Source organism: Balaenoptera musculus, chromosome 10 (genome assembly GCF_009873245.2).
Source record: "Balaenoptera musculus isolate JJ_BM4_2016_0621 chromosome 10, mBalMus1.pri.v3, whole genome shotgun sequence".
Lineage (NCBI taxonomy): Eukaryota > Metazoa > Chordata > Mammalia > Artiodactyla > Balaenopteridae > Balaenoptera > Balaenoptera musculus.
In genome coordinates, this window is record NC_045794.1 from 96,854,694 (window position 1) to 96,867,429 (window position 12,736).

A 12,736-nucleotide genomic window follows, 5' to 3' on the forward strand; every position below is an offset into this window, starting at 1 on the left:
AAAAAATTGTGATTGGGTATTGACTTTTATCCAGTGCTTTTATTATAGTCATTGAGATAGATCTAATGTTTTCTTTCTCCTTTGTTACTACGGTGAATATGCAAACCCCCTCCTTCTGGATTCCTGAGAAGATCCCAACTCGATCATGATATGACATCTATAAAACACTGATAAACTTGATGTGCTCTTCTTTTTTTTTTTTTCTTTCTTTCTTTTTTTTTTTTTTTTTAAAGGATTCTTGCTTCTGTGATCATGACTTCCTTTTCTTTTACTGGCCATGTGTGGTTTTTAGAGTATTTCTATTTTTTAGAAGTGTTTGTATAAGGTTGAATTGTCTTTTCCTTGAAAGTTCAGTAGGACATGCCTGTAAAAATATTTAGATCTGGTCTTAATGGGAAAAATTAACCAATGAGTCTTTAATAGTAATAGGATTAATCGGCTTTGTCTGTCTCCTTTTAAAGTTTTTTAAATGGGATAATTCAATTTAGTAGAATAGTAGAAAGAACTCCCATGTGCCTGTTACTTCAAGTTACTGATCATTTTGTCCACCCCCCCCACCCTTGTTTTTTTCTGCTGGAGTTTTTAAAAGCAAATCCCAGACTTGTCATTTCACTAGAAATACTTAAATATATGTCTCTTAGGACTTATTTTAACTTAACTATGCTATTGTCATACCCAACAAAATTAATAATTTCTTAATATTACTCACTATTCAGTCTATATTATCCTGATTCTCTTCAAATGTATTTCCAGTTAGTTTGAATCAGGATCCAAATGAGGTATGTTTGGTTGTTGAATGATAACAGCTTCTCTCGTTCTCTTTTTTTTTCCTTCCCCCTTTTATGCCACTGATTTGTTGGAGAAGCTAGGACACTTATCCTATGTAATTTCTTTTTTTTTTTTAATTTTATTTATTTATTTATTTATTCCTGGCTGTGCTGGGTCCTCGTTTCTGCGCGAGGGCTTCCTCCAGTCGCGGCAAGTGGGGGCCACTCCTCATCGCGGTGCGCGGGCCTCTCACCGTCGCGGCCTCTCTCGCTGCGGAGCACAGGCTCCAGACGCTCAGGCTCAGCAATTGTGGCCCACGGGCCCAGCCGCTCCGCGGCACGCGGGATCCTCCCAGACCAGGGCTCGAACCCGCGTCCCCCGCACCGGCAGGCGGACCCCCAACCACTGCGCCACCAGGGAAGCCCTGTAATTTCTTTTTGATTGAGGTTTATTGCGTATTTTATGAGGAATTTATTCATTTTTCTCTCTTCAGGTTTTTTGTGTGAAATTGATTAGTAGGTCCACTTTCTCTTTTTATTTTCTTTTTTCCTTAACTTTCCCAGAAGTTTATCTTTTATTCCTCTCTTCAAAGAACCAAATTCTGATTTTGTTAGTAATCTCTCAGTTCTATCTCCATTTTTCTATTTTGTTTAATTGCTTTTATATTTGATCATCTTTTTCTTACTGTTCTTTTTTTAACATAATAACTTGGATACTTGTTAATTTCAAGCTTTATTTTCTAACATAAACCTTTAAGTTTTGTTTTTGTTTTTTAATTATTTATTTATTTATTTATTTATTTATGGTTGTGTTGGGTCTTCGTTTCTGTGCAAGGGCTTTCTCCAGTTGCGGCAAGCGGGGGCCACTCTTCATCGCGGTGCGCGGGCCTCTCACTATTGCGGCCTCTCTTGTTGCGGAGCACAGGCTCCAGACGCGCAGGCTCAGTAATTGTGGATCACGGGCCTAGTTGCTCCGCGGCATGTGGGATCTTCCCAGACCAGGGCTCGAACCCGTGTCCCCTGCATTGGCAGGCAGACTCTCAACCACTGCGCCACCAGGGAAGCCCAACCTTTAAGTTTTGAAATGTAGTATTTTTACTATTTCTCAGTTTGTGATTTCTCCCTTATCACTTACGTATGTGTGTAGTTTTATTTTTTATTTTTTATTAATTTTTAAAATATTTATTTATTTATTTGGTTGCACCAGGTCTTAGTTGTGGCAGGCAAGCTTCTATAGTTGCAGCTCGCCGGCTCCTTGGTTGCAGCATGTGGGCTCCTTAGTTGTGGCATGCATGTGGGATCCAGTTCCCTGACCAGGAATTGGACCCGGGCCTCCTGCGTTGGGAGCACAGAGTCTTAACCACTGTGCCACCAGGGAAGTCCCTGTGTATTTTTGATTTTTAAAAAATTTTTTTTTCTTTGGCTGTGCTGTACGGCTTGTGGGATTTTAGTTACCTGACCAGGGATTGAACCCAGGCTTTCAGCAGTGAAAGCACAGAGTCCTAACCAGTGGGCTGCCAGGGAATACCCCATGTGTATTTTTTAAGTTTCTAAATAGGTAGAGATTATTTTTATTTTTTCCTAAATGTTTAATACTAAAAAGATGCTGATGATGGAATGTTTCCTTGTATACTCCAGGGGGAAAGTAGAATGCAAAATCGCTTAAAAGTATATATGGGGGGCTTCCCTGGTGGCGCAGTGGTTGAGAATCTGCCTGCTAATGCAGGGGACACGGGTTCGAGCCCTGGTTTGGGAAGATCCCACATGCCACGGAGCAGCTGGGCCCGTGAGCCACAACTACTGAGCCTGCGCGTCTGGAGCCTGTGCCCCGCAACGGGAGGGGCCGCGATAGTGAAAGGCCCGCGCACCGCGATGAAGAGCGGTCCCCGCACCGCGATGAAGAGTGGCCCCCACTTGCCGTAACTAGAGAAAGCCCTCGCACGAACCGAAGACCCAACACAGCCAAAAATAAATAAATAAATAAATAAATAAATAAATAAATAAAGCAGCTATAAAAAAAAAAAAAAAGAATGAATAGGTGTAATTTAAAAAAAAAAAAAAAAGTATATATGGGGACTTCCCTGGTGGCACAGTGGTTAAGAATCCGCCTGCCAATGCAGGGGACACAGGTTCGAGCCCTGGTCTGGGAAGATCCCACATGCTGCGGAGCAACTGAGCGTGCATGCCACAACTACTGAGCCACGTGCCACGACTACTGAAGCCTGCGCGCCTAGAGCCCGTGCTCAGTGATGAGAAGCCACTGCAATGAGAATCCCACGCACTGCAACTAAGAGTAGCCCCCATTTGCCGCAACTAGAGAAATCCCGTGCGCAGCAATGAAGACCCAACACAGCCAAAAAATAAATAAATAAATAAATAAATAATTTTTTTTAAAAGTATATATGATTCCAGTATTGTGAATTATGTAAATAGAAGGAAATGATGAAGGAAATATATCATTATATTGATATTAAACAGTTGCCTTTTGAGTAGTGACGTCAGGTAAATTTTATTTGAAACCTTATTCATATTCCACAACTATTCATAAGACATTTTATTTTTATGATGGAGGGGCACATGATTTTTCCAAAAGAAAGAGAATTAATTCTGTAAAAATCTGGACTCTAAATCATGTCCTGAGATCCTGGGATATAATTCAGTTCAACTAAAATATGACCAGTTGCTTATCTCTGTTGGGCATTAGGCAAGGAGTTGGTATGTAAGTGGTAAGACATGTTATTCCCGGAGTTACAGTCTGGGTGCATAGGTGGGGTGAGGGGTGGTGATGGGGAAGAGATGGCAGGAGAGGAGGAAAGATAGACACACATGTTCATTTCAGTGCCATGATAGAATGCAAAAGAACAGGAAGGACACATAGAGGAAGAATTGTACTTATGGACCAACACGATCATTATTAAAGTGGTATCTTGTCTTTGATGGATGGGTTATTTATTTATTTTTTTTTAAATGTGTTTCACTGCCTAATAATTAACACTGACAATCCAAGGAATGAGCAAGTGCTGGGAGAAAATGCCCAAGTGGGTTTTCTTCCCTAGATGAGAGAGACTAGAGATTTCTTATTTTTTTTTTTTAATTTTATTTATTTATTTATTTATGGCTGTGTTGGGTCTTCATTTCTGTGCGAGGGCTTTCTCTAGTTGCGGCAAGCGGGGGCCACTCTTCATCGCGGTGCGCGGGCCTCTCACTATCGTGGCCTCTCTTGTTGTGGAGCACAGGCTCCAGACGCGCAGGCTCAGCAATTGTGGCTCACGGGCCTAGTCGCTCCGCGGCATGTGGGATCTTCCCAGACCAGGGCTTGAACCCATGTCCTCTGCATTGGCAGGCAGATTCTCAACCACTGCGCCACCAGGGAAGCCAGATGGGTTATTTTTTAATAGGATTATCAGTTGTGGATTCAAGTATATTTAATTTTTAAATACCCAGAAGTGCCCTTTTAATGTTAAAACTACTTGGAGAATTAAAACTCAAAACACCTCAATCTATATAATGAGTTAGTACTGTCAACAGGTCAACCAGGGACAATTTTGCACCTCCAGGGAACATTTGGTGATATATGGAGACATTTTTGATGTCACAAATGGGTTAGAGCTACTACTGGTATTAAGAGGAGAGACCAGGGATTTGCTGAGTATCTTAAAATGCATAGGACAATCTCCCCTTCCCCCCAAAGAATTATCCAGCCTAGAATGTTTAATAGTGCCAAGGATGAGAAACCTAGGTTAATCCATAATTTCTGCATCCTCTTTCTCAGGGATGGGGCAGAGGTGGAATGGTAGTGGTTTGTCGGTTGTTGAAGAAACTAGAGGCATGGTTTTGTATCCTGTTCAGCTAGATTTTGGTTAAGGAAAACTAATCTGTAGTCTGAAGTCAGGTCAAAGCAAATTCATTCAGCTTTGTGGCAGGCACTGTGTGATGGGAATTTGGTAAAGAGTGGTAAGCAGCTCCTGTCTTCCTGGAGCTTACACTGAATGGTTTACAAAGGGGAGATCTTTTTTATCAGTTGTCTTTGTTTATTATTATATTTTAAATCTTTTGTTCTGAATTTATTTTGTGTATACATAAGTTATTTTAAGCTCTTCTAAGGAATTCTGGAATAGTATACAACTTTTTAAAATTTTAATCTATTTATTTTTTATTGCTTTGGGTCTTTGTTGCTGTGCGCGGGCTTTCTCTAGTTGCGTCGAGCAGGGGCTACTCTTTGTTGCGGTGTGCAGGCTTCTCATTGCGGTGGCTTCTCTTGTTGCGGAGCACGGGCTCTAGGCACATGGGCTCAGTAGTTGTGGCTCGCGGGCTCAGTAGTTGTGGCTTGTGGGCTTAGTTGCTCTGCACACATGTGGGATCTTCCTGGACCAGGGATCGAACCCGTGTCCCCAGCATTGGCAGGGGGATTCTTAACCACTGTGCTACCAGGGAAGTCCGGTATACAACTTAATTGTGTTTCTTTTTCATGACTGTCAATACAAACTTTTGGCAACTCATGTAATGGGGGTTGTACTAAGATGTATTCCTCTTTACTCTGGTCTTATTTTAGGTACAGTTTATAAGTGTTCAAACTTGTTGGCATGACAATAATTTATATATATTTATATGTATATATATATATATATATATATATATAAAACCTTTTTTTTAGTATAATATGAAAAACTAATACAAATAGTATTCCATGAAGTGAGGTTTAGAAATGATATTTAGTGCTTATCAAGAACAAAGTATAGAGAACTTTGTAATTTTGACTCTGTCATACTTTAACCTTTATCTTTCCTCTTTGTTTTTAGATTTTGGTTCTCTGTTTGACTTGGAGCACGACTTACCAGATGAATTAATCAACTCTACAGAATTGGGACTAACCAATGGTGGTGATATTAGTCAGCTTCAGACGAGCCTTGGCATGGTACAAGATGCAGCCTCTAAACATAAACAACTGTCAGAATTGCTGCGTTCTGGTAGTTCCCCTAACCTCAACATGGGGGTTAGTGGCCCAGGCCAAGGCATGGCCAGCCAGGCCCAACAGAACAGTCCTGGATTAGGTTTGATAAATAGCATGGTCAAAAGCCCAATGGCACAGGCAGGCTTGACTTCTCCCAACATGGGGATGGGCACTAGTGGACCAAATCAGGGTCCCACACCATCTGCAACAGGTATGATGAACAGTCCAGTAAATCAACCTGCCATGGGAATGAACACAGGGATGAATGCTGGCATGAATCCTGGAATGTTGACTGCAGGCAATGGACAAGGGATGATGCCTAATCAAGTCATGAACGGTTCAATTGGAGCAGGCCGGGGGCGACCTAATATGCAGTACCCAAACCCAGGCATGGGAAATGCTGGCAACTTAATGACTGAGCCACTGCAGCAAGGCTCTCCCCAGATGGGAGGACAAACAGGATTGAGAGGGCCCCAGCCTCTTAAGGTAAGTGCAGTTCTGGTTTCTGTGTACCATCAGTATGTTTTTCAGTGCTCCAGTGATGGAGGAGGAGGGCTTGAGGTCAGTTATTCATTTATTCTTTACTGTTCATGTTTAATCTTCTTACATCATGTAGCATTTCCCACATATTATATGCCAGGGATCTACTGTGTTGTCACAAGTTTTATGAAGCTCTTATATTAAATGTAAGTAATTCCTTTTTTTATTTTTTTACAAATGATTGCCAGCTAATTCCTGTTCCCTGTGGCACAAGTATTAGAATATTTTCATTTCATTTCTAATTCATCTCATTTTAACCTTCATAGCCTTCCTTAAAAAAAACAACAACACAGTTTTGAGATAGCCAGCATTATACTATTTTCAGGTAGACTTTATTTGTTCCCATTGCTTGGAATGTCCCTGGTTTTTAAGAGATGTGTTATTTTTTTTCTTAATGGTTGATGGAAGTTAAGGTGCATTAGTTTACTATAAAGCCTCAACCAACATTCCAGGTCTTCCAATTATCCTGATTTTGGCTGTTACTTGAAAGGTTTAGAGAAAAACAGGTTTTGTGTTTCATAGAGGGGCCATGCAGTGTGAATTGTTCTCTTGGCCTTCCCCATCCCTGGGCCTGTCCTGAGTGCTGTGTTGGCTCTCTCGCTCCATCTTCTGTTCCCTGACCAGGGATCGAACCCATGCCCCCTGCAGTGGAAGCACGGAGTCCTAACCAGTGGACTGCCAGGGAAGTCCGAAAGGCTTTTCTTTTTTAAAAAGCCTACCTTAGCCTTATTAAGTAGAGAATGCTAAATATATTTTTAAAAACCTTTTAAATGTGTACTCTATGTATAATTAAGATGTTATAAGCATATATTGGATGTTTATTCCTCCATATTTTTCCTACACATTTTATTCCTTTTTCTTAAAATGGTATCACACTATGTTTGCCAGTGCCTGGCATGTAGTTAGTAAATACTTGTTGAATGAAAGAGATGGCTTTGTTTGGAAGGTGATACTAGAGATGGGAGAGATTTTCACAAGGAGTCAGGAGCAAGCTTGCTCTGTAAGAGGAATAATTTGAGCAGGCATTGGGACTTCTATATTCCTGAGAAGAATGATGGTGAGAGTTCAAGGATGAAATGAAGACATACGGATGAATTGGGAGTGGGGGCACTGAGGTCACATGTAGATAAATGAAAGCCCTTAAATATTTTTTTTTGCTACAGGATAAAGAATATTGACATCTTGACTTAGGAAAAAATTCTGTTTGGCATCACTATCTACTCTATAGGTTCTCCCTTCCTGGCACTTTTATGTTGCTGTTTTGATGTGGTTTACTTAGAACACTTGGAGTGAGAACCTGAAACAAGAAGGTAGAATATTTATAGGTACCTCTTCTAGATTTCTAGGAACCTGCCTGTGAAGAGTCCCTGCCCTCCTGATGTTTATATGGGGGGTGGGGGGGCAGGGATGACAGACGTTAAACCTTCACCGATTGAACAAATATTTACTGAGTCCTAGCTTTGATGCTGAAGATAGAGCAGTGAATAAACTCACTTCATGGAACTTACTTTCTTTTTTTTTCTTTTTTTTCTTTTTTTTTAAAATATAAATTTATTTTATTTATTTATTTTTGGCTGCGTTGGTCTTCGTTGCTGCGCGTGGGCTTTCTCTAGTTGCGGCAAGCGGGGGCTTCTCATTGCAGTGGCTTCTCTCGTTGCAGAGCACGAGCTCTAGGCACATGGGCTTCAGTAGTTGCGGCACGCGGGCTTCAGTAGTTGTGGCTCGTGGGCTCTAGAGCGCAGGCTCAGTAGTTGTGGCGCACGGGCTTAGTTGCTCCGCGGCATTTGGGATCTTCCCAGACCAGGGTTCGAACCCGTGTCCCCTGCTTTGGCAGGCAGATTCTTAACCACTGCTCCACCAGGGAAGCCCGGAACTTACTTTCTAGTGTACACGTAAGATATAAATTCATAGTATTCCAGGTAAGTGCTGTGAAGAAAAATGAAGTAAGGAAAGGCGCATTGGGAGAAGGCCTAGGTTGAGAGTGGGGCACTGTCCTATTTCTAATCTAAATCACAAATTTCTGCATCAACATTGTTTCAGGGACTGGATATATAGCAGTAAATTAATCAGACAAAAATCCCTGTCCCTGTGGAGCTTATATTTTCATGGAAAGGGGCAATTCAAATATAAAAACTTAATTATTAAAATATTTCCTTGTTTTAAATGAGTCCCACCTATATTTTATATTTGAAAGTTGATGTAAATTGTTACTTTTGGAGCTCTTCTCTTAAAATTAACATCAGTTTGTGATGCACTTTGGCATGTGATGTTAAAGAGTGTTTAACCTATAAAGTTTTAAAGTAAGAGCAATGATTGATTTGTTGCATCTTTGTCTTTCTTGGGTGTTCTTGGATAGGCAAGGAGTGAAGCAGGTAGGAAGAACCAGTTAGGAGGGTATTAAGTATAAGGCAGGGAGGAAGAATCCATGTTGAGAGAGAAAAAGACAGATCTTAATGCCATATCCTGATGGGTTCTAAAGAGGAAGATCTTATTCCCAAATTTACAATTTAGATGGGTGTGGTTTTAGGTGTACAATATCAATTTGAAAAATAGTCCCTATAGGGTGATGACGCCCACCTAAACTAAGGCAGTGGTATAAGAGTAATAGGACTGAGTCTAGAAAACGTTTAGGATTGTTTGTCGGTTCTGTTCTGAGAGATCCCTAGTCTTCCTTGTTTATCATTGTACATGCTGCCCTGCCCCCGCCATGGTTAACATAGTGCCTGGCGAATGACTTGGATATAGATGTATTTATCAAATCTGATAGGCTGGAGGACGTGTCAGGATGTAGTTTAATTTGTTATTATTTGGTGAATCACGGAGTCACATTTTCACATTTAGTATCGGTGTGCACTACTGTTGATGCCTGCAAGTCTTATTAAGGGATTTTTGTCCCTATGTTAAATGTTCCTAAACTGTTACATTTGTTGTATATTGGGCACTACTTTTTTATTTGTCAGTGTTTGATACCATGGTGTGTCTTATATGTTCCTGTGTTCCCTTTTAATGTATTGAACACTAAGAAACAACCTGTAGTGTCAGATTTATTTTTAAAGAAAGATAAAATAGTCCCCTGCAGGTCCTTTGGTTTTAGTTGCCTGGAACTGTTTGTGGCTTCCTGGTCCTCTGCCTTTTCAGTTTAGGTGGAGATCTGTATCGCTGCTGTTCAGGTAGGTGGTAGTTAGTTGGACATCTGGATCACATTAGCTATAGAGAAGGGAACAAGATCAAATAACTAACTACAGTGTAGCAGAAATTAAGTACAGTATATTCCCTTCCTATTCTATTTCGTGGGGGAGTAGTGGGGGGTAGGTAAATAGAAAGGGTAGCGGTGGGGTGTTGGTTGCATTTCATTTTCTAACACTGGCAGCAGAACTCTGAGGGAGATAGGTAAACAAAAAGCCCGAGAGTCTTTGTTGGTCAGAGTGACCAGAAGTGTCAGGAATGAATTACTGCCAGCTGACCAGCAGTTAGTACAATCTGTATATTTGAGACCGTAGTCTGCTACAGAGTGAACTTGGAGTTTCTAGGTAATGCATTGTGATTGAGGGAACAAGCAATGTCAGGAATTGGTTGAAACTCGGTTGGTATAGGCAGTCAAGGCAATATCTATGTGAACAAATGTGTGAAGGACCAGATTCTACTAGGATGTGTTTGATAAAGGCATTACGCTTATTAACAGGAGACATCAAGGCATCTTCCAAATCCCAGCATTTTATCTATATAAATTATGGACTCTTAAATGGCTTTTGTTTTATGTCTACCATAAATTTCCATGCTAATAAGAAATACAAGTAAAATATAACTCCTCCAGGTGTAGGCGAGCATACTATTGGAACTATATTAGTATAAATATTAGTACTTTAAAAGCAATATGTGGCAGTAGCACTCCCAGCCACATTGGAAACTACCAAAAGAAACCTGAACTTTGTGTTTAAGCCTGTTTTTGTATTTGATTGTCCCTACAATCTTGCTGGCCAGATTCACGTAGGAAATTCCAGTTATTGGAGACTGAATAAATTTTTTACTCTGGATGCTTCCCATTCATGCTTGCCTCATTTTTTTATGCTTTCACTTACACTATGCCACTTCCCTCAGTCTCATTCCCTATCATCATCCCTGTCTCTTTGAGAATTTAATATTTTATTTCCTTTACAGGTTAGCATTCAGGAGTAAAAAAATAGGAAAGGAGGGTGTGCCACTCACTGCCTAGTTGTAGGGAAAGGGAAAAGCTTAAGCAAATGCTGGCGATTCAAGAAGCATGATGCTCTCAGGTTTGCAAGTTAATGGGTATAGGAGATAGGATACCATGCAGAAGTAGTCAGTTCTCATGAAGAACATGAAAGATCTGGTATACCATGGTTTTCCCCCCTTGTGAGTAGAAAAAAGTGAGGACAGAAGGCAAGAAAACCTGTTAGTCACAGTCTACAAAAGCTGTGATGAAGAGCTTTGTATTGACAGTGACAGTGGGCATGGATACATGGGAATGATGGGGATTGGGTGGCTAGAGGCAGAATTTGAAGGACCCTTTGGTAGAATTGGATCTGTCTGAGAAGGATATAGAAATCTAGTATGACTCCTTTTAATTGGACAGTAGCTGTAGTGTCATTAGTTTCCATTCTGAATGCTTGCTAGTAGGTGATGATTGACTTACAGTGGGGTCTTATGTGGAAGGATAGAATTGTAAGTTGCATCATTGTTATCAGTAAAACATTTGGTTTTTGAATAATTAATACTCTGTTCTTTAAGTTAATCATTATACAGTATGATGGTTCCACATGGACTTACATAAACACAGGAAAAAACTTACTTTTTTTTTCTTTTTTCTTTTTTTTTTTGGCCATACCGCACAGCATGTGGGATCTTAGTTCCACGACCAAGGATCGAACCTGTGCCCCCTTGGATTGGGAACGTGGAGTCCTAATCACTGGACTGCCAGGGAATTCCCAAAACTTACTTTTTAAAGTACATAGGGATTGCAAATACACTCAGATTACTTTAAGAGCCAAGGAGGCAATTTAATAAAGCAGCTAGGTGTAAGACAGCAAGAAATGGTGCAGACTTTGAAGTTTGCATGCTATATCTAAAGTCTTCTACCGTTTATATAAACAAAATGCTGGAATAAGCATTTTGATATATCAAGTTCTCTAATATATTTAAGGATTAGATGGTTTATTGAGTTGAGTTGAATTTACTAAGTTATAGTTTGCACATTAAATGAAAGTTATTTAGTGCATTAAAAGTGGAGATGAATGGCAGAGCCTGCTTAGTAGATGTAGCTAAATAAGACGCTTATACATTTTTCTAAAATGTTTATCTTATATTTACAGCAAACAGCTCTAAATTTACTGTACCTCAGGCCCCTAGATTATAGTCTGTTTATGTATACAGAGAGTTTCTTTTAAAATTGTCTTTGTAAATTAGGAAGTGGAAAAGGAAAGGAAATAGTAATGTCCTATTAGTGTGGGGAATGAGATTTAATTTCTCTTCTGTTTCTTGTTCTTAGATGGGAATGATGAACAACCCTAATCCTTACGGTTCACCATACACTCAGAATTCTGGACAGCAGATTGGAGCCAGTGGCCTTGGTCTCCAGATTCCGACAAAGTCTGTACTACCAAATAGCTTATCTCCATTTGCAATGGACAAAAAGGCAGTTCCTGGTGGAGGAATGCCCAACATGGTGGGTAGTAATCTGTTTACAGATTTGTCTTCCATCTGACACTTTAACAGAAGAATTGTGTTAAACCTTTTATGTCTTCTATTATACTATACACACTAGGATGTAATGGATGGCCTCTGTGATCGAGGAAGCTTGTGCCTTCCTTCCATTTCACATGGTGTTTTTTTACTTGCAGTATTGACCAGTAAGGATGTTGTCCAAATAGGAGCAAGTGGGGCTGCTACAATGAAAGTTTTGGGGTCCTGCCATATGCAGCTTCTCCTTGTGAGCAATTCTTTGTGTAGGATACAAAAGTGGAACCTTTTTCCTCTTGGGAAGGACTCTCTGAAAAAGGATTCCAACTCTCGATCACCATATCTACTGATTTGTATCTGATACTATTACACAGAAGTAACTTCCCTTTCAAAGTTACAAATTGTTTTTAACAGTGATTTTTGTTATGGTAAAATCTCCAAAGCTTCTAACATTGCTATTTTTCTAAAGTTAAACTATCTCTATTTGTAAATGTGTCAAGTAGTCCATGTTCATCTTTGGAAAAAATTGTCCTGTAGGAATTTTATTTCCTTTTCAGATGTTTTAGGTTTTTTGCTTTGTGTCCCATAGTCATTGAATGCCTATATTTCAGATACTCCGCTAAGTACTGGAGACAGAAAGATGAATAAAACATGGCATTTCTGCCTCCAGAAATGTTTACTTTTTTATTAGGAAAAACCAAATTTCTTCCAGTGTTTACAGAAACTAATTTTTCACCCACCTGAAAGACCCCTGCCAGCTCTGCCAAGAAGCTCTTCACTA

The 12,736-nt window shown here is 40.1% G+C and overlaps 1 protein-coding gene across 2 annotated transcripts in view; it reads left to right on the top strand.

The window, feature by feature from the left end:
• The window catches only part of EP300 (E1A binding protein p300), a 74,471-nt gene that overhangs the window by 17,190 nt on the left and 44,545 nt on the right, over positions 1-12,736 (top strand). For both annotated transcript variants that reach the window (XM_036865132.1, XM_036865131.1), the window contains exons 2-3: positions 5,567-6,204; positions 11,765-11,941. In XM_036865132.1, coding sequence (XP_036721027.1) covers positions 5,567-6,204; positions 11,765-11,941 — 815 coding nt within the window. The remainder of the gene's footprint in view (positions 1-5,566; positions 6,205-11,764; positions 11,942-12,736) is intronic.